The sequence below is a fragment of the Mya arenaria genome, chromosome 17, assembly GCF_026914265.1.
Source record: "Mya arenaria isolate MELC-2E11 chromosome 17, ASM2691426v1".
NCBI classification, from domain to species: domain Eukaryota; kingdom Metazoa; phylum Mollusca; class Bivalvia; order Myida; family Myidae; genus Mya; species Mya arenaria.
In genome coordinates this window covers 56,083,625-56,106,451 of record NC_069138.1, presented here as the reverse complement: position 1 = coordinate 56,106,451, position 22,827 = coordinate 56,083,625, and the positions used below count along the sequence as shown (strand labels likewise).

Here is a 22,827-nt window from a genome sequence, read left to right as displayed (position 1 = left end):
GTGTAAAGCACATCCTGACAACAAAATATTAGGTGAATTTAGCATGCTGTTCCAAAATTATGTGAGTTCATTGGATTAGAATTTTGAACACGTAGTGGAAAAATGCTGGAATCTTATTGGCCTAGAATTTTAAATAGTGCCTAAATTTCGTATAAAAGAAGCGCTAAATTGATCAAAGCAAGTACAACATTTTACAAAGATGTTTAAGCGGGCAGTTTTATTGATATTAAGTTTTCCTTTGGTTTTAGCATTCCACTCATCGGAAAAGGAAGCACTCAAGGTAATTCATAACTTATTTAATATATTTATTTATTAAAAGAAATGCAACGTTGATACGCGGATAATTGTTGTTGTATGTCTTTTGTTCTTGATGTTAAAACAATGAACAATCAACAAAATAATAATAATAATAATCCTTACTTAAGTTATTATAAATATAGTAAAGAATTTCAGCGTTATGTTTTTAGTGTTATTGTTGACGAAGCATTGTTGTTGAAGATGTTTTTAATGTTTTTGTATTGTTCTTTAAACTTTAACAGCGTTATAACAACACTTTAATATATTAATCAGAACCCAAAACGTTACTCAACAACCAATATACATCGTTCACTTCTATTTGCTGAAAAGTATTAAATGACACCACGCATATCACGTAATGATGACCACTGCCACCATGCATATCACGTGATAATGGCAACTGCCACCACGCATATCACGTGATAATGACCACTGTCATCACGCATAACACGTGATAACGACCACTGCCACCACGCATATCACGTGATGATGATCACTGCCACCACACATAACACGCGATAATGGCCACTGCCACCACGCATTACACGCGATAATGGCAACTGCCACCACGCAAAACACGTGATAATGACCACTGTCACCACGCATAACACGCGATAATGACCACTGCCACCACGTATATCATGTGAGAATTGGCCACTGCCACCACGCATAACACGCGATAATGACCACTGCAACCACGCTTAACACGTGATAACGACCATTGCCACCACGCATATCACGTGATGATGATCACTCCCACCACACATAACACGCGATAATGGCCACTGCCACCACGCATAACACGCGATAATGGCAACTTCCACCACGCATAACACGTGATAATGGCCACTGCCACCACGCATAACACGCGATAATGGCCACTTCCACCACGTATATCACGTGATAATGACCACTGTCACCACGCATAACACGTGATAATGACCACTGTCACCACGCATAACACGCGATAATGGCCACTGCCACCACGCATAACACGTGATAATGGCCACTCCCACCACGCATATCACGCGATAATGGCCACTGCCACCACGCATAACACGCGATTATGGCAACTTCCACCACGTATATCACGTGATAATGACCACTGCCACCACGCATAACACGTGATAATGAACACTGCCACCACGCATAACACGTAATAATGACCACTATCACCACGCATATCAAGTGATGATGACCACTGCAACCACGTATATCACGTGATAATGACCACTGCCACCACGTATATCACGTGATGATGATCACTGCCACCACGCATAACACGCGATAATGACCACTGCCACCTCGCATCTCACGTGATAATGACCACTGCCACCACGCATAAAACGTGATAATGACCACTGCCACCACGCATAACACGCGATGATGATCACTGCCACCACGCATAACACACGATAATGGCCACTGCCACCACGTATATCACGTGATAATGTCCACTGCCACCACGCATAACACGTGATAATGACCACTGCCTCCACGCATATCACGTGATTATGACCACTGCCACCTCGCATAACACGCGATAATGGCAACTGCCACCACGTATATCACGTGATAATGACCACTGCCACCACGCATAACACGTGATAATGACCACTGCCACCACGCATAACACGTGATAATGGCCACTGCCACCACGCATATCACGTGATGATGAGCACTGCCACCACGCATAACACACGATGATGACCACTGCCACCACGCATATCACGTGATGATGACCACTGCCACCACGCATATCAAGTGATGATGACCACTGCCACCACGCATATCACGCGATAATGACCACTGTCACCACGCATATCACGTGATGATGACCACTGCAACCACGCATATTACGCGATAATGACCACTGTCGCTACGCATATCACGCGATCATGACCACTGCCAACACGCATATCACTTGATGATGACCACTGCCACCAAACATATCACATGATGATAACCACTGCCAACACGCATATCACGTGATGATGACCACTGCCTGCATGCATATCACGCGATGATGACCACTGTCACCACGCATATCACGCGATGATGACCATTTTCACCACGCATATCACGTGATGATGACCACTGTCACCACGCATATCACGTGATGATGACCACTGTCACCACGCATATCACGCGATCATGACCACTGTCACCACGCATATCACGCGATGATGACCACTGTCGCTACGCATATCACGCGATTATGACCACTGCCAGCACGCATATCACGTGATGATGACCACTGCCACCACACATAACACGTGATGATGATCACAGCCACCAAGCATATCACGCGATGATGACCACTACCACCACGTATATCACGTGATCGATATCACTGTGACCACGTATATCACGTGATAATGTCCACTGCCACCACGCATAACACGTGATAATGACCACTGCCTCCACGCATATCACGTGATTATGACCACTGCCACCTCGCATAACACGCGATAATGGCAACTGCCACCACGTATATCACGTGATAATGACCACTGCCACCACGCATAACACGTGATAATGACCACTGCCACCACGCATAACACGTGATAATGGCCACTGCCACCACGCATATCACGTGATGATGATCACTGCCACCACGCATAACACACGATGATGACCACTGCCACCACGCATATCACGTGATGATGACCACTGCCACCACGCATATCAAGTGATGATGACCACTGCCACCACGCATATCACGCGATAATGACCACTGTCACCACGCATATCACGTGATGATGACCACTGCAACCACGCATATTACGCGATAATGACCACTGTCGCTACGCATATCACGCGATCATGACCACTTCCAACACGCATATCACTTGATGATGACCACTGCCACCAAACATATCACATGATGATAACCACTGCCAACACGCATATCACGTGATGATGACCACTGCCTGCATGCATATCACGCGATGATGACCACTGTCACCACGCATATCACGCGATGATGACCATTTTCACCACGCATATCACGTGATGATGACCACTGTCACCACGCATATCACGTGATGATGACCACTGTCACCACGCATATCACGCGATCATGACCACTGTCACCACGCATATCACGCGATGATGACCACTGTCGCTACGCATATCACGCGATCATGACCACTGCCAGCACGCATATCACGTGATGATGACCACTGCCACCACACATAACACGTGATGATGATCACAGCCACCAAGCATATCACGCGATGATGACCACTACCACCACGTATATCACGTGATCGATATCACTGTGACCACGCATATCACTTGATGATGATCACTGCCACCACTCATATCATGCAATTATGATCAAAGTCACATAACGTTCAAAAACTTCAAAAGTTCTGTAATTTGAATTAAATTTGATTAAAAGTTAAAGTTAAAAAGTTAATGGACGTTTAGCAACATATAGATAACCATAGGAGGTTGACTTCTTTCACCAAGCCTCCATTTTGCAGGTATTCGCAAAGCAACCAAAGCTTCTATATAATGGTGTGTGTGAGACAAAATCGTTGATAGACAACGTGGACCTGACAGAGAATGACACGGCTACCATCTCCTGTGAAACAAGTCGAGGAACATCTGTACACCAAGGGGACATATGTTTGGTTAAAGTACTCCGAAATGCGGAAGAAAAGGTGCTGAACTACCGTTGCCTCAATGGACACTGGTATCGAAACAAGTCGAATAAAAATGGTACAACCTTTATTTCTGTCTCAAAAGATATCAGTGATTGGTAATTCCTATGATTCTTTTCTTACATTAAGTAATTAGTTAATACATATGTAAGCCATCTTTTCTAAAACAGCAGCTGCACTAAAGCAAATATTAAGTGGAAACCGGAAAAGTAAACCGTATTACACAGTGCGTTTTGATTCCGTATCACTCACAAATGTTTTTAGAAATTTGCAGTCTTATTTATATGCTTTTGTAAAGAAAAAATATCTTTCCTTTCTTTAAATATTTTAAAGGTATGAAAACAGAAATACTATGTTAGTCGGATAAGGTGTGGCTAAGCGGTGGGATTGTATTACTTCTCGTTGCTTGCGTAACCATCGGTCCCGTGCGATATGGACATGAGGCAAGCAACTCGAAGTGTTACATGCCAACAGATCAACCGACTTATAAACTGTACCTTACGTTACAGTTCCTTACGTTACAGTTACAGTGTTCTGGGATAGTATTCAATATTCAACTTAAGTTAACTTTATGGTCCATTTATTACCAGTCATCCGATTAGCTACATCGTTGTTAGATCCAATTGAGACCAATTTTGAATACGAGCCCTGTATACAGCACTGGAAATAATGATTTGATCGACTTACGATATTACTCCAGTCAGATAATTGAATGTGAGTGTGTATTTCATGAACAAATTAACATCTTCCTCAATTAAGTCGGTTAAAGATTGGGAATATATATTATACACCACATATACTTTAAGGTACTTTTATTGAGAAGAATCATACCAAATAAAGTTTTGAAATAAACGATGCATATCAACTCCGAGTGTGCAAATGTTAGAGAAATCTTGTACAAAATTTGTCAAGATATTCAAGATATTAAAAAGTCTACATGTGTAAGCTTATGCATGTATATGTGTTCCTGACAGCTGTATTAAACCTGTTTTCTGTAATTTACTGTTTTTTACAATACAATCTTTGCTCAGTTTTTAACAAAGAGACTCGCTTATTATGTGTGTGAACGGATGGAATGTTTTGGTCGTTCAATTGAACCAAGATAAGCCTCCGAAATATGACTCTTAGATTTTCTAGCACAAGCTCTACTCTTTAACTATCAGTAAGGCCCGTGAATTCTGAGTTCCACTACACCTAAACTATAAATCTTAAAAATAAACATCAAATTTCCTGGGCTTAAATGTCTTAATTTTCGATTTTCTTTAAAACAACCTTGCCATTGGCTGTAATATGGAGCTGTGGCTCGTTACGATATTGCAGTATAATATGTCATATGTTAGTTTGAATTTGAATTGGTACCGTCTCTAAAATTTCTTTATTAACTACAACCTATTAATATCATTGTATGTTGACAGTACTATTATCACTTTTGAATTATGTCATTTGTATATGCACATTTGCATATTGCAACAATCCATACTGTTGTAATTAACATTCTGTATATGTATATATATTTTGCTCTCCAGCTTGGAGGAATAAAAGATCCTATCTATACAAAGAACGTACGAAATGAGAATTGTATAACATATATTCTCTTCATAAAACAATGATGAGTTTAAGGCTTGATGGTTCGTTATTGACAAACATATTTCAATGAAATGCATTTTGTTGTCAAAGAGGAAAATCTGACACATTAATGAACACTTATACTGTCATATATATATATTTGTCTCAATCTAAACACGCAAGAAAACGAAGCTATATGCAAGTTTAGAGTAACTGCTATAAAACGAAATATTTCTTTAGCACTTGGAAGTCGTCGAAAGAAACGTTTCTTTGGATGGATCAAAAAAACAGTAAAAAAAGTGGCTACCATAGTGTATTGCAGCCTGGCTAGATGTGTTAAAGGTAAGGGCAACACTAAGGAAAAATAGGGGACGGGAGAGTAGGGGGAGGTGGGTAAGCCCCAGTTAAAATACCGTTTAACCGATGTTTGCGGCGACTCACAATTGCTGCACATCCTTAGCTTTATCTCATTTATTTTACAAAGATTGTGAAACAGTCGTTGGCAAGATGTTGACCGAGAGTGTGGTCTAGTGTTGTTGGGGGAAACCGGTGTTCTGGAGAAAACCAACTTGTCCGGCTTGTACAAACCAAACTCACATGTGCCAAGGCCGCGAAGCGGACCAGGGTCGCATTGGTGAGAAGCGAGTGCGCTAACCACTGCGCTTACCGGCCAGCCTAAGCAAACCTAGCCAAGTTAATACTGATGTGTGTATGTGTGTGTGTGTGTGTGTGTGTGCGTGCGTGCGTGCGTGCGTGTGCGCGTGCGTGCGTGCGTGCGTGCGCGTGCGTGCGTGCGTGCGTGTGTGTGTGTGCACGCGCGCGCAGTTCCAAAGGGGTATCAATAGCTTTTGAGCTCATTAAAAAGAAAATATCTTTCTTATTTAACATTTCAAATATTTCCATAACTTGCACTTATCTTTATAGAGAAAATGATTTCTAAAAGTATCAGCACCTAAAAGAAAATACATCTATGCACTTTATACATACTAACATAATAATGTTTCCTTAAAATTGATAGCTTTCTCTCTAAACAGAGAGAGTGAATGTTGTAAACGCGAAAGCCCCACCAAAATACACGAGCTGTCCTACTTTGAACATTCAATTACTGTATATGGCACAGCCGGGGGAAAGGGGAGCACGTGTTCAGTGGGTCGAACCGTCCTTTACCGGAGAAGCCAGCCCGACAAGGTTTGTTAGTGCGGTGTATCATAGGAATAATTAAAACGAGTAAACAAGTATATTGATTCATTTAAATTTAAAAATACTCATTTTATATAGCAGAATCTTCATTCGATCTATTCGGGGAAATATAATGTGGTGACCTGTACAGCATCTGAACAATTAATATTTGAAAACATGCTTCAATATGTCAATTACACAACAGCAATGAAGGCAAGTCTTTCAAAATTTGAAATATTCTTCCACATTAGATCAACATAAATATCTAAACATATACCATAGGAATAATCACACCTCGGATAACTATCAAACATTTACATTGTTACTATAATATGAACTACTCATCAACAGCTCGCAAACCTGCTGTGGACCATATACAAATGGGGACATGTTTCCGGGCTCTATCGACGGAATCAGGCACTACATCACGTACACGGCAATCGATAACTACGGCAGAACAGATTCATGCTCATTTAGCTTTATAGTCTTCTGTAGGTCTATCACTAAAGTGTTCATTTAACCGCATTATTATTTGTTTTTGTAATTTTGCAAGATATAATAATTAAATAAATTAATATATTGCAAATTACATATTGTTTAGTTTAAGTTATGTATTGTTTACACTTTTAAAGATATTTTGGACTTTAATAATCGTTTGATACTCACGATCAATAAGTTTTATCTAAAATAAATTGGAAGAAATTTGTCTTATGAACTAAGCTCCTAAAGGTTGCTACGCTTAAACACTTTCCTGAAATTAGGGCCTTACCTTTAAGACTTATCCTGCTCCGAACCGTACGTCGACGACCACACCAAGAAGACTACATGCTCCGATGGAAACAACGAAGGAAGCGTTTGCCAGTTTAGATGTGTTGATGGGTATAAATTCGCTTCCAATGGACCTTTTACATCATCATGCGCACGAGCATCAGATTCCGGTGCTAGCTGGTCACCTTTTCCAACATGCGAAAGTATGATCAGTTCGACTTTTTATTTTTGACATTTGATTTAAAACATCTTTTTGTTGTACTGCTTAGGCATGGCAACCATTCAGAAACCGACTGTTTGTCATGGCAACCATTCAGAAACCGACTGTTTGTCATGCGAGTTAAAACATCCTATTGTGAGACAAGTAAAGCGTTTCATTACATTTGCTAATCATATGTATTTTGTCAAACAATCCTCCATAAAAGGGTCCCTTAGTAAATACGTCATACTATTGTGTATTATTATGTGTAGCTTAACAAAGCTCAGCGATTTGGATAAGTACTATCTAAGACATTTTCATGACTATGTTAGGTATGCCATTTAAATTACTTATCAATCAATTTTTTTGTGATCGATTTACAGAGATAAGTTGTCCGTCACCGTTCAAACCGGTCAACGGTAACGTTTCATGCACGAGCCCACAGTACTTGTACGATGAAACGTGTGTATTTTCCTGTAACGATGGATACAAATTACAAGGATCTCCAATTATGATCTGCATGGAAAATGAACAGTGGTCAAAGTCAGCGACTGAAATCAGCTGTGAAGGTATTTAAATATTGAAATAAATTGTTATACTCAATTAAATACATAACACACATGAATCGAGCATAGGCGTACTGGACCGCCGTAGAAGCACTGTAGTGCACGTCCCTTACCACATTGGATTTACCGTTCTTACTTTGTATGCAGGCAACCTTGTATAGTCAGTCTTTCGGGATCTGTAAATTCAGTCGAACTACAGGGACCGGCAAAAATACCTCGATCTTCAAAAAATTCGAGCTAAGCATGATTGTTTACCCTAATTAGAAAGAAATCGGTCCTTTACATATAGTTCGAGCTAACCAGTAATTCGAACCAAGAAAAGTTCGAGCCAATGGGGTTCGACTGTATTTCATTTTATGCCTTTTGAAAACAGAAGACTGTTTAAGACATTCTTTCCATTGCAGTCAATGATTTATGCGCTGCTCTTACTATTATTTAGATGTTTATTATGCATCAGTCAATTGTAACCATGGCCCCCACAGGTCCGGAATAGTGAGGACTTTGACTTTCGGTCTAGCCAATCACAGTAAAAAATCCCGTCCTTCGGGGATAAACTGTTGGTAAAATCCCGCCAAATGCCGCCGCGTCCCGGGATACCAACGCGGAAACAAAACAACCGCATTCACTCGGCACCGCGGGGCCACCTGGAATGTAAAAACACGGCCCATTCCCCCCTATCCCCGGTTCAGCACCGGACCAGGGGGGGGGGGGGCGTGGTTGCGATTGACTGGTGCATTATGATTCCGAAAAAGTGCTCAAAACATAATTCACCAATTTACCTCATTGCAGACAACGATCCGCCGGTGATAACTTGTCTGCCGCATGTATTTTATGCAGACACAGGAACTCTTTCTACACATGTGTATTGGGAAGAACCGACAGTAACGGACAACGTCGATATTGATATCGTCGCAACTAAACTCAGTACTGATATCAACCAAGGAGATTTGTTAAGCCAGGGGACGTATGAAGTTAGTTACCGTGCAACCGATAGTACTGGAAACACATATTCGGCAATATCTGAATGCAGTGTTATTCTTGAAGTCAAAGGTGAAGATTTGTGTCTGTCACCATATTGTTTATTAAATATAAATAGCTATCGTATGTATTAACAATATTTTCTTGTTCAAAAGTAAACATGTCCTCCTTTCTATTTTGTACAATTCGTCTTCGTTTTATTTGATATATATTTATCTTATATACTATATATATATATGTAGTGTGTTGTTTGTGGAGTTGTTTGCTGTTGTTGCATGTTTCTGGTTTGTGATTGTTTGTTTCTGTGTTGTACGTCTTTGGCGTTGACCCTGTGCCACTAAACGGGGTCCATGGTTCAACCATCGACTACTGTTCTTGTTTCTGTAGTTTTTCATACCTGTATAAATCCCATTCAATCCCATTTATTTCAGTGATTCGTTGTGATGGCAGCCCGGTAGATGCTCTGTCCGATTCGAGCTTCCTGAGATACAACTGTTCGGACAAATCTTACTATGATGGCGTTCAGTGTGATATCGGGTGCGAGTTGAACCTTGACCTGAATGGATCGTCCGTAATGACGTGTGGAAGGAAAGCCGATGAAACTGTTGGTGTGTGGGCATGGGAATCGGACACTGAGCCACACTGTATAGGTAAGCATAACGTTTTAAACGAGTAATGTAATGTAACAGCAAACGAATTTAGAAAATAAAATAGAATCACAACGCACTCATTTGCAAGTTCGATTCCGGTGTTATTACGTACTTTGATTATTTTCTCTATATTGGTGGTTGCAATTGTTCTTCTTTCATTACTGAAGTGTGTATACCACATCAAAAATAACGTAAAATCCTTCATTTTCCTTCGATGATGACTTAAAAACAAGGATAACTTTTCTTTTTCTTCACCTTTTTGAATGAAACAAAAGGCAGTTTAAAGACCACCGCCTTCTTTTCATAACTAGAGTTTGATTAGTGATTTGTTCCCTCGAACACTTTGACAAACCTGTTTCAAAAATTATGTATTGGCACTGCTCCATCAGGTGGTGGTTTTATGAAAAGGATTGTCGAAGTGTTTGAGGGAACTAAGAAACTAAACTCTCAATCAAACTCTAGTAAAAAACCGAGGCGAGGCTTTGTATGTTGCGTGGCTTGCGTCTTGTTAAAAATAGTTAAGTTTAATATAAATAATATCTTTGTTCAAGTCTTCATTTGAAGCAAAACATTGCCTGCCGACGTAGCATTTATGACGTAATTTATCATGTGGTACACGCACACTGTGTTCAAACACTGCTCTGCTTAACAACTCAACAAGCGTATACACTTACAGAGCACCGGTGCCAAATTTTCCTTAAGATTGCATGGAAGGATTTTATGTCAAATTTGTCTGGAATAGAGATGTTTTTTATGAACTTTGGTGGGGATGCACATTACAATCATTTTGTAAAAGTTTTATCAACTCAATGTTTTGATAAACTTTTAGTAACATATTTGTAGATTTATGTATTATGTGTAATTTGTCGTAGCTTAGAATTATTTGTGGCTCTTAAAATGTAGATGTGTCTCTTAAGTGATTCTTCGAATAAGTGTCAGTCCATGACGTAATAGTGTCGGTTATCCCAAATTATTATTTGGTTAACTAATATAATATGTGTTAGTGTTGATCTAAATTGGTTCTTTTGATAGCTTATATAATAGGTTGATGGCATTCATACAAGTCGTCATGAATAATAATTAACCATGCAATCTTTTAAAACCTAGGAATGGTAAGTGTGGCACGAAGTATTGTAAACATTTCAGCTAATTTACAAAGCAGCATGTATTGATAATCCCTTTAAGATGACATCGTCTGTGCCATTTTTCTCACAATAAGGAACAAAATAAAAGTGAACTTTCATCATTTCGAGGCCAGAATAATTACATTCTGTAGCATTGAAAACGTAAAATTGGCAAATTGCCACTGCTACTTTTGGTTTCATTAGCTTAAACCACATAAGTCTTGTACAGAGTGGTGCTAATGAAGATCAGCATAAGCGTAATTGATTTTATTACGATATAACTGCAATGCTATGTCAAACATTTCGGACATCTACCAGTTTAATCATATTCATTAAACCGTTGTTGTTCGTTTGCAGTTGTTGAGTGTCCTCCACTCTTTCCACCGGCGAATGGAGCAATAACGGTCGATTCTATAAACGCCAGACCATTGAACGTGATGACATGTGAAGCAGGATTAGCAGTGCCCAACGTGGGCAATGCATTTACCGGTCGATTATCATGTCAGGACAGCGGCGAGTGGTTCCCCTTGGACCAGTTTCCGGATTGTGTTGGTAAGTAGAACTTTTAACCCGATGATGATGATGATTATTAGATATACAGTAGCTAACTACAGAAACAAGTCTTTTAGACACATTCACTCTCAACAGTGGTGTTGAATAGTATACGGTTCCAAGACAATTAAATATTTACATCCGTACTTGATTTTCTGAACGATAAAAATTGAGTTCATTTTGCATGAACCGGTCGACCTTTCGTGACCTTTGTAGGTGGAGTTTGGCAAGAAAGCAACACACTGATTGGGCGCTGGTGAATCACTTTATTGCTAAATATAGCAGGGCACATGTTCTGTTCCATTATTTTCTAAAAATATCTTTGGAAAATGCTTGATTTTGCATTTAATAACAAAAGAACACGCATTGAACAAATAATAAAAACAAATTAAAATTGACGCGGTTTTTACTACGGTTCGTCTGCAACAACTGTCAACACAAACATGGCTGATGATTCTGAGTTCGGTGATTTCTTTCTAGGACAAATGTATGATCCTTTATCGGATTCAGACAATGAATATCTTTCTACGATATAATTAGGCGATATCTTCGTCTACATTTAAATACATGCAATGATTGGAGACTGTCAAAGTGTCATGTATTTTCGCGAGTTCAAACAAACGTCTTAATATTGACAATTCGTGAAAACTAGCACATCACAACACTTCATTATCTTTGCAAAAAATAAAAGACAACAGAAAAAAAAATGAAATCATGGCGTTATAATTACCTTGAACTGGAAGTTATCCATTAAATCACCATGACCATATGTTTATGCCCACTCCCACGGATCATGCATATGCAAAACAGGAGATAAAATGTATCGAAAGTTCTCTTGATTAAACATATTACAGCAAAAATCATTATTACCTCCACATATTTTACAGAAACTTCCAAATGATTAAAAATATCTTTGATTATTTCTTTCTTTCCGCAAATTACTTATTACTTAAATAAAACTAGGAGCGCACAAGAAAACTCCCAAATAAACAACCGCATGCATATTTATTGGCAAGATATTTGAGGTCACCGCTAAAAAACTGCCACCGACCGCTACGTTTAACTGTTGAATACCATTCGAAAGGTATAACAATGTTAAGGATTAAAAAACAGCCAACCTATGTAAAAACGAGTTACATGGATCTTTATTTATATATAATACTGTGTCTATTTATCTTCTTTTGGGGTTAATAAATGTCAAAGTTAAGAAAAAAAGGTATCGAAAATCGCAAAATAAGATATCTACGAGTATATATTTTTCTTCGTTGTAGAACCTGGTTTCTTTACGATAGCATTACCTGCAGAACTGTACTACGATGGTGACTGCAATGATGATGTTACAAAAGAAATGATCAAAGCCACAGTCCTCGCCTATCTCGGATCCATTCAAGCAGATATTGACAATTCAATATGTCCTGGCGAGAGCTGCACCGTAGACAACCTTGAAGTTATTTGTGGTGCAACACGGAAACGCAAGGAGATACGGAAACGCAAGGAGATACGGAAACGCAGGAAAAGCTATCATCTGCGTAGAAAACGACAGTCTAGTTATGCGTTAGTACGTCGTAACATAGGTGCTATATTTAATACCTCCAACAGAAATGCACAGGAGGCTTTTGCCGATCTATTTCCAAAGCTGATCGCGATCGGAGCTGGTGCAACACGGAAACGCAAGGAGATACGGAAACGCAAGGAGATACGGAAACGCAGGAAAAGCTATCATCTGCGTAGAAAACGACAGTCTAGTTATGCGTTAGTACGTTGTAACATAGGTGCTATATTTAATACCTCCAACAGAAATGCACAGGAGGCTTTTGCCGATTTATTTCCAAAGCTGATCGCGATCGGAGAAAGAATTGCATCCGATGTGGCAAATGGTAGCGTTAATGTATCCGGATTTTCACTGTCTGACGACGCGTTTGTTGTGGATAGTTCATCTAGTTCAGCTAAAAAGATTTGCCCAGAAGGAACTATTCTTGATGGCTTTATCTGTAGTAAGTATATATATGCGATTTCATATTGTCCACAGTATATCTATAGTTGGTAAACCTAACTTTAATTTTTATTATGATTATATTTAGTGTGGGAACAGTGTCTGTTTGGTGGCATCTTTTTGTAAGCACCCATGATAGGTGCAAGTCTGGCAAACCGCTAAACACAAGGCTAAGTCCAGATCGACCAGAAAATAAATAACTGCAGTGTAACGGGTCGATGTAACTTAACCGAAACAAAACATTTAACAAGCGCCATTCAATATAATTTACATTTAACCAAAAAAACAACAAAGTCAAACACCATGTCACCAATATCATATGATCATAACGAAAGAGAGATAAACCTTAGCAATTGTGCAACGCATAGTTCATTGCGGGCAATAACACATTGACTCATACAAATACAACGGCACATTAATATACTGCTTAAAGATACACTTTACTCCCAAATAAGATTTACAACAATTATAAATGTTGTTTTTACATTCATTTAAGGATGAATAAATGTCGAAAACAATGGTTCTTATGAAGGATACCGTGTTTAATTTAAAAGAAATGTCGATAAAACACGGTATTTCTACCTTAGGAAACTATAGTAGATCACATTAAATCTTTAAGCATTCACCAATCATTTAATATTTTTGCGCTTTCTACTATTAAAAACACAGTTACAATCTTTTTTTTGTAATTAATATTTTCCATAAATGCATTTTTAGTAAGTAGTAGAGGTTTATCAGTAAAAAAATATATGTTTGTTATACATGAGCATGTATTGATTTTGAATAAGAGTGTCACTTTAAGACAGCTTTTAAGAAAACGATTGATTTTGTTTATTTTAGAGCCCTGTCCAACCGGAACTTTCCACAATGCAACCTCACAATATTGTGAACCATGCCCGATCGGACAATACATCGGGGAACCCGGTAGAGCTCAATGTGAGCAATGTCCTGTAGATCATAGTACGATGAAGACAGGTTCAAAGTCCATTTCCAACTGTACAAGTAAGTGAACATACAATTTGTCCTTTAAGTAATTTAATAAAACCTAAATGAAAGGTAGTCCGAAAAGCTTAATCATGGTGAATCATGTTCTTATGTTACTTTGTTTGGGATAAGGGTTTGGCAAAACGATATCTTTCACTCTTGTGTTACAAAGGTTGTCATCTTTCACCATAAGCTTTTGGTTAGAATAAGACCTTTTCATACTCTCATTTAAAGTTAAACACACGAAATATGATTACCATTTTTTATCACTTTAATGATGTGATTTGTTTGCTAGATAAAAGAGTATAATTTTAAACTATGATAATATAACACGTAATTTGACGACGGCATTATAGAAAATACCTTGAGAATACATGGATGGTATTTCCGGAAGAAGTTAAAAACAGTATAAATATAAAACATTACGTTGACAATACATAACACAGAAAATAGCTAAGGCATCATTACTAGGTCTTACATTGTCCAAAAACATCTACAGAGATACATTCAAAATCAACTCTATGTATTTTTCTTTAAAATGGTTTCACTACACACAACAACGTATGTAGGGCGGATAGAGTTTTCCAATAAGAGCCACGTGTACACACGATAGTAAGTCTGAAGCATTCAGATTATTGACAAACATGGCGTCAACATGTTCATAAGTGGTCATTTTGAGTGTGTACATATGTATTGCGTTATGTCTGAAGTTAAATACTATCATTGACCCTTTGGTAACTGCTTTCTCGATATGTTAAACCAGTTTAAAAACAACAAAAAACAATGCCATATATAATAACATTGAGTACTTCTTCGTAATAAAAATGAATAAAAAAGGATGGACCATCAGATTATTTTTAAATCATAATACCTAAGACATAATTACAACAAAGTATAGTGTCCTAATCATATTGAAACCACACCGTTTCTTTTTTTACATAGTTTTTCTACAAACATGTAAAACAACATAATATTGACAACATGATGTGGTTATTTCGAAGCCCACTAAATGAATATGCCACTCAATCATGTCCATTTCAATAAGGACTGTGCAAACCATTTCTTTTATCAGGATTAACGATGTTTGTTTTGGAATATTATTCAACTGTATTAAGAAACAGGCTAACGTCTAACATCTTTAATATTTGCCAAGCACAACTCTGTTTTCAGGACTATGCAATCCTGGTTTTGTATCTGGAACAACGATGGTACCTTGTAAAGCATGCCCGCAGGGTACATTTCAGCCGTACAAAGGGCAGACAACTTGCCATAAATGTCCGCCCGGACTAACGACACCTAGTGGAAACAGCACATCCCAGGCAATGTGTCAGCCCTTTGATACACAGGTATATATATATCCAATACAATGCTTTAATTCAAAGCCGGAAAAATGGATTTTATAATGTAATTTATATGGAACTTCGAAAAGGAACGTCATAGTTTCATGCAAACATGCTATTAGCATTGGACTTTGTAAAATCATTATGATGTATTCTGGTTCATGCGCTTTAACAAAAACTGCTAATATATCTTTTTATTTCGTTCTTGGACTTTTATTCCTAATAAATATATCTAACATTAATGCACATGAACTATGAAGTGTGTTAACTCTTTCTTTTTATCATTGAACAGTTTACATCATTTCCAAGAAGACAAGTTTCACAGTGGTCGTCACAAACACAGATGTCAGTCCTGTCATTGTCCTTCTGGGCGAAACTTGTGCACGGATTTAGCCCAGATGCTTCCATTATAATATCGGACGGGGATACTGATATTATCACGGTTAATATTCAGCAAAGTGTGACCGCACATGCGCAGTAAGTATTATCTACCTTTGGTGTGTTGTAGTACGCACTGTTTTCGACTAGTTGCCCTTGCACATGAATTTGAATAAGGCAATTATAAACATAGCCCAACAGCAAAATATTTAAAAAGGTCAGAATTCTGTGTAATTTAATTAGAATTTTAATTTGTACTATAAGCAAGACCAAATTAAACCAACAGAGCTCTATTTCAATGGCATCATCTTTTCAGGTCAAGTGAAATAGACATCTCATCAATGTTGTCAAGTCAGAACTGGACACACTTTATAGTTGAATTCGATTTCTCTTCCTACGAGGTCAGAGCATATGTGAACAATGTCAACGTTATTAAAACAACAGTTTTAGCAGCCGCATCGTTGAGTGACGCACAAATATATCTGGAATCTTCCGGCAGTATGTTTTTATCACAATTTGAAATGGTTTGTAATGTAAAGGTAACTTTTATCCCCCGATTGTAAACCGACCTACACGGTTTAGAATTAAGGTTTATATGTTTTTTGTTTAAAAAAATGATTTAAAACAGAACATTTCTGAAAATAGTGAATAATTTCCTTTATCTTAGTAATTTTACTCTGTGACAGAACTCTCTTTTATTGTTTCCACTTTTATTTGTAACGTAATTGTTTTAATTCAGAACTGCAACTTGCGGGTATGAAACTATTAAGCAGAACCATATCAGAGGATGAAAGAGAGGAACTGAGTAGATCATGCTATGTTACCTTTGGGGATGAACTCTTTACTTTGGACACAATAGTGGGAAACCTGTTAGATGGCCTAATTGTTTTATTACCATCCACGTGTGACCGTAAGTTTCGCTCGGTTGCCATATTAATTTCAATTATTGATTAAAAACTTGCACATGCATATATCATCACCATATTCAAAGCTATATGCAACTATATTTATTATTATTATTATTATTATTATTATTATTATTATTATTATTATTATTATTATTATTTATGGCAAAATTCACGTAGCATTTAACATAACTTGGGATATTTAATGGCTTTCGTACAGTTTTAAACCAACTGTCATGTAATTGGATTATAAGACTTTACAGCAACATTTCAACCTATTCATTTACATGTTAAAAACTAATTTTTGTTAACGTTTTTTAATAAAATTAATTACTCAAACTACTCCAATGTTAGAAATTGTCACTAAGATGCAGATGAATTCAAAATTACAACAATCTCAATTTTGGCGAAAAAAGAATAGTACACTATACCGGTTAGTGCAAGTACATGGTTGTTTGTATAAACATACTTAACGTAACTTTGCACACAACTAGCGAAAATCAACTAAACACTGAACACACTGGATTTTAACCGTCTGTGAAAAGTCAAGCTTATTCATGGCGCTTATTTTAGCTGTCGACGAGTGCAGCTCTTCACCATGTGGAAACCACATATGTATTAATGGAATCGGTGAATTTGAATGTATTTGCAACGACGATTGGTCAGGAGACACGTGTGAGATTCCGCCGGACTTTTGTCTTCAGAATGAGTGCGGTGAACATAGCATTTGTGTAAGCACAAACAGCACGTATCAATGCAACTGTACTGACAAATTCTCGGGCACAAGCTGCGTCATACCGCCAGGTAAGCATATAATCATTGTTGTTGTTTTCACTGCTCTAAATAATTGAAACATTCACTGAATTCTAAACAATCATGCCAAAAATGAAACCATTCAAAGTATTGTGAAAAGCAATTGCATTAATTTAGTTTAGCCGAATTCGTGTACGTATTAATAAGAAATATAAAATTCATATGTGTCTTCAAAGGTGATGGAGCTTGGTCACCGTGGAGTGACTGGTCAAGCTGTGGCGCCACATGTGGTGGTAGTACCAAACATAGAGCACGTAAGTGTGTGTACCCTGAAGATGGATTGCAGGGGCAAGTGTGTACCGGACCATCCAATGAAACTGTTGAGTGTAACAACCAGGAATGCCCAGGTGAATAAATTTAAAGCCCTCATACACACACAAAAAAGAAGAAGAAAGAAGAAACAAATACAAACAAAAATTGCAATAGACAACAATTAATGAACTATAAAAACCTTTTGACATTACCATATTTTTTATGTATTACAGTATTTATTGTTCTGCTTAATTAATTATAAAAATAATCATTTATAAAATTATTTATTTACATATTCACTTTTTAAATCACGCAATAAATGAACGCGTTGATTAATTTAATGTTTCAGATTGCCCGTCACTAAAACGTGGACGGGGAACCAGGAAGCACTGCGAGACAGATCAAGATACAGGAGACACACACTGCAATCTTACCTGTATTGTTGGGGAGGCGTGGCCATCCGGACAAAGACCGTATGAATCATACTCTTGCGGAAGGACAACAGGCTACATTTGGAAACCATTTGATGTACTTCCTGATTGTGAAGGTCAATATTTTCCAGTTCTTTTTTTTAAGACAAGCGATTTTAAAATGTTCTGTTTGAGAAACATTCTTGGTCATATTTTTTTTATCTATACGCCTATTTCCTTCAATGACAGATTGTTAAAAGCCGTACACAATCTTGTTGATTGTTTACGTCTAAACACTAGAGAAAACGCCACGTCTTTCCACTGCGGCTTGTATTGTTTCAAAACAAATGATGGGTTATTCTATATTCTTTATTCTAAGTGATTAGTTTTATATCAATGAAGACAAGGCATCTAATAAAGAACCGTTAAACGTTCAACAAGTGTATCAAGCTATTGACAGTTTAATTACATCTTTCAGGATATACTTCACCAACGGATTTGGGATTTACCTTCGAAGCCAATTTCAACAATGATCTACCCACCACTGGAAAAGAAACAGTCGAAACAAACATTAAAACAGAAGCAAACCAAGTCAACTGTATTCAAACAAGTAAATGTCAGATGACTGTCGACTGGGATCAGAACACCAGGCGGAAAAGAGCATCAACTGGAACAACAATAAGGCTTTTGATTTCAATCAATTTTGCAGGATTAGAGGACCTGAATATTGCACAGTATCTAACTGATGGAACTGGTGCGTAACAAAAACGGTGTTTAAATTCTGAAAATTGAAATATTGATTCAATGTCTTTATCTTTCGCTTAAAGTGTAAAACACGTTCATGAAATATTAATTTATAAAATAATATAAAAACATATTACGCAAAAGGCTAAACAGTCAGATGTTTGGATATTGACTCATACATATCATTTCCAGTAAGCGCCGATCTTGACGAACTCCAGTCTGCATTCTCTGATCTACATCAACTATATGAATTCTTCCAATACAACATAACCAACATCTTTGTTGTCGATATAGATGGAACGGTTTATACCCTGGATGATAGTTCTGTTCTTTCCTACTTGTCAGTAACTTGCTCAACTGGGTATGCAGGAACAGACGGCATGTGTGGTTAGTTGTTTTACTAGCTTTTATTACTGCATCGGTTTTAATTTGTCCAACAGCAAACTCACTCCAGCCGAGAATCCGTGACTCAATTCCATTTTATGCTGTTAATTAATTTTATATTGGAATCTTGACTAAAGTTTTTAATCAAAATACTTGATGAGAGAATGCACTTTCAAAAGGTGTCATAAAATATCAAATTTCCAATAGTGTTATGTGGTATAATGCGTTGAGTCTGAGATTGAGATTTGACTTATATTTTTGCGATATTGTGAGATTTTCGCATTAATAAAAAAACAATTATATAGAATCAAGAAGTACATTTGTAATATCATCATCTGAATGACAAATTACCATTGTCCTAGCGTCGTCCAATATTCGTTTTAAAACACTGTTTCAAACTTTCAAATGGCAGCGCTAAAGGGATGTCATTACTTCGTGTATGCATGTGCTTGGTCAATTTGTTGTTTCCGTTAACTATTATCCAAATAGTCCTATTTAGAAATTGAAAATGTACAATTATTGTCATGTGTGCTTGCATATGCATATTTATCCGACCGTCACCTTCTCAAACCACACACAGTCCAATGTCCCGAAGGCACTTACGAATCCCAGTCAGTGTGTCGCAGCTGTGACCTTGGGACGTATCAGTCACAGAAAGGTCAAACGAATTGCTCCGCGTGTCCAGATGGGTTCACAACAGCGACAGACCTATCTACTGATGCTTCAGAATGTTCAGGTAATTTATTTTTAAATGCTCTCATTTTTTACCCAACCATTCAAAGAGTTTCATGAGGTGAATGATTTGTGTATTAACAATGCACTTGGTATAAGGTTCAAGTTTTATTACACATCAAAAATCAACAAGCACATCATATCGCAAAAAAAGTAGCCCGTATTCCACTACAGAGCAATACGGCCGTATTCAACTCGTCTGTTGTAATATATATCATTGTGCAATGTTAAGAGAGCGTCTGAAAACAAAAAAAGTGCGTCATTAAAATGACATTAATTATGAAATGTGTCTTTTCAGTGATTTCTAAACCAGTAATTATGTAATAGAATGGTTATTATTACTGTCTTTTGATCAAGATATGTAAACGTATATTTATATATATGTTAACACAAGCTGTTTATTTTGGCGTAACAACAGTACTCAGAAAAATGTGTCGTATCTATTACAGTAACGGTGGACAAGTCAACGGATGATGAGGAAGGCAAAGACGAGGAGGAGGGAGAGGACCAAACCAATATTCCAAGCCACCCTGGTTTTATCAATCGTAAATCTGTTTTTGATTTTGTAATGGCTTGATTTATTTCTTTGTGTGGTGTTAACTTAGAGTTTCACGAGTTGTATACAAAAGTAACATATAGTTAAAGTCGAGCTGCTTTGGCGAAATAAATCGATGTAATTTATTTACATGTATCAATAGACTTTTGTCAAATTAAAGTAGTAATATATTCAAATGATGGCATTAACCCAATCGCACATTCTATAACGGAATATTTATTTGATATTGATTTTGGAGATAACCACCCTGTGTTTCAATTTCCATCATAGGAGGCGTGATAGTAGCAATTGCTTTGAGCTGCGCCGCCCTGGTCTTTGCAGTTGCTGCTGTTAGCTGCATTGTTTACAAAAAGAATGCGAGGTAATTGCAAACTCTTTCCCCCGTCCACTCCCCCCTCTCTCTTTCTCTGTGCTATGTGTCAAACATAATGTCAAGTCGTTCGACGATTACATGTTGTTTGCCTCATTTTTTGATACATTAATGTAACTGTTACACAGGTACTTCCTTACATATTTAATTCTTTAGGTATAACGATATAAACGGTTATTTAAGAACAGTTTTTTGCAAGCACAGTTTCCATACTCCACTAGCAAATTATACTCGTTTTGACAAACTAGTTTAAGGTGTGTTATTTTATTAAGTTTTATACGATTTGCTTGATAATTTAATTCATAAAGTATAATCATACAGGGATTTTTGTAACTTAAACGAAACGAGCGATGCATAGACAACCCAACAAGCGTCCTCTCAATTATATCGAAATTATTTTGTTTTGTGCATACATCAATTGTTTTTCCTAGCATGCATTATTACCTCAGAACATCCTGTATTATAGATTATGCTTTAACTTTGTGTATCCTTACATGGTTATTTTGAAGCAAACACAAAAAGGACATATAAATGGTATTTTTACATATTCAATTACAGGCGAAAGCACAGAACGGACCGACACGGAAGTATGGCTAGTTTAAGCCAGGTCAGACCAGACTCAGACACTCCATATGTCGTGGATGTCAGTAAGAAAGGATATGAAAGAGCGCGATCCGATGTATCTGGAATTTCTTTGGTGGATTTAGATCTTCCGCCTCCTTACGACTGTGTATCACCAAAGAAAGTCCATTGGTGAAGAGTATCAGGGGGAGGAGAAATGGATGTTTTCATATTTTGCGAGATTTTTTGCTTTTTTAACAGGCAATCATAGCAGTTTTTATTTATTTGGGAAAAAAGTTCTTGAAAGTGACATTCTTATTCAAAATCAATACATACACATGTAAAACAAACATATATTTGAGTGATAAACCTTTAACTCCTTACTAAATGATGCATTTATTCTGCACCTTTCTTTCAAATTAAACATGGTATCGTTCATAAGAACCACTGTTTTATACATTTATTCAGCCTTTTTGGTATATTAAAACAATTGTCTTATTTGAAGTTAATCTTATTTCGGAGTAAGAGTGCATCTTTAATTTAAGTATGAATATTGTTATACTTGTAATAATACATAATAAATCGGTTGAAAAATGTTTCCATCGTTAATGTGAATGCATCAACCATAACAGTGGACAAATGTTGCTCATGGTGATCATGGACGGCAAGAGTTCACATTGCTTGTGTTGATGAATAATGTTGAAATTGCTTTATGTTAATCACATCACATATTAATATTTAATAGGTCAAACAAGTACTATACACAAACATCATGTAAATGCATTATATATGTATATCAGTTGTAAATATGTTTTGCTCTTCATAATTGGATGAAATAAATATATACATATATGG

At 37.3% G+C, this 22,827-nt stretch overlaps 1 protein-coding gene across 1 annotated transcript; it reads left to right on the top strand.

Moving 5' to 3' along the window:
• The first annotated feature begins 61 nt into the window (after positions 1 to 61).
• LOC128223941 (uncharacterized) lies at positions 62 to 22,827 on the top strand. Its single transcript, XM_052933441.1, has 25 exons — positions 62 to 280; positions 3,789 to 4,026; positions 5,775 to 5,876; positions 6,569 to 6,722; positions 7,065 to 7,204; positions 7,490 to 7,684; positions 8,064 to 8,249; positions 9,036 to 9,296; positions 9,656 to 9,874; positions 11,356 to 11,550; positions 12,822 to 13,544; positions 14,384 to 14,545; positions 15,698 to 15,873; positions 16,160 to 16,344; positions 16,562 to 16,743; positions 16,985 to 17,155; positions 17,724 to 17,954; positions 18,140 to 18,310; positions 18,565 to 18,762; positions 19,104 to 19,379; positions 19,562 to 19,756; positions 20,334 to 20,489; positions 20,935 to 21,030; positions 21,312 to 21,402; positions 21,970 to 22,827. The coding sequence occupies exons 1-25, from the start codon at positions 200 to 202 to the stop codon at positions 22,166 to 22,168; spliced, it is 4,983 nt and encodes a 1,660-aa protein (XP_052789401.1). The 5' UTR covers positions 62 to 199; the 3' UTR covers positions 22,169 to 22,827.

What these genes read in the sequence shown, in the direction of transcription:
- LOC128223941 (XM_052933441.1), top strand. Translation starts at nt 200, where the DNA reads ATGTTTAAGCGGGCAGTTTTATTGATATTAAGTTTTCCTTTGGTTTTA. An exon ending in TGTTATTCTTGAAGTCAAAG is followed by an intron (nt 9,297 to 9,655) that starts GTGAAGATTTGT and finishes CATTTATTTCAG; the next exon opens with TGATTCGTTGTGATGGCAGC. An exon ending in GTTTACAAAAAGAATGCGAG is followed by an intron (nt 21,403 to 21,969) that starts GTAATTGCAAAC and finishes ATTCAATTACAG; the next exon opens with GCGAAAGCACAGAACGGACC.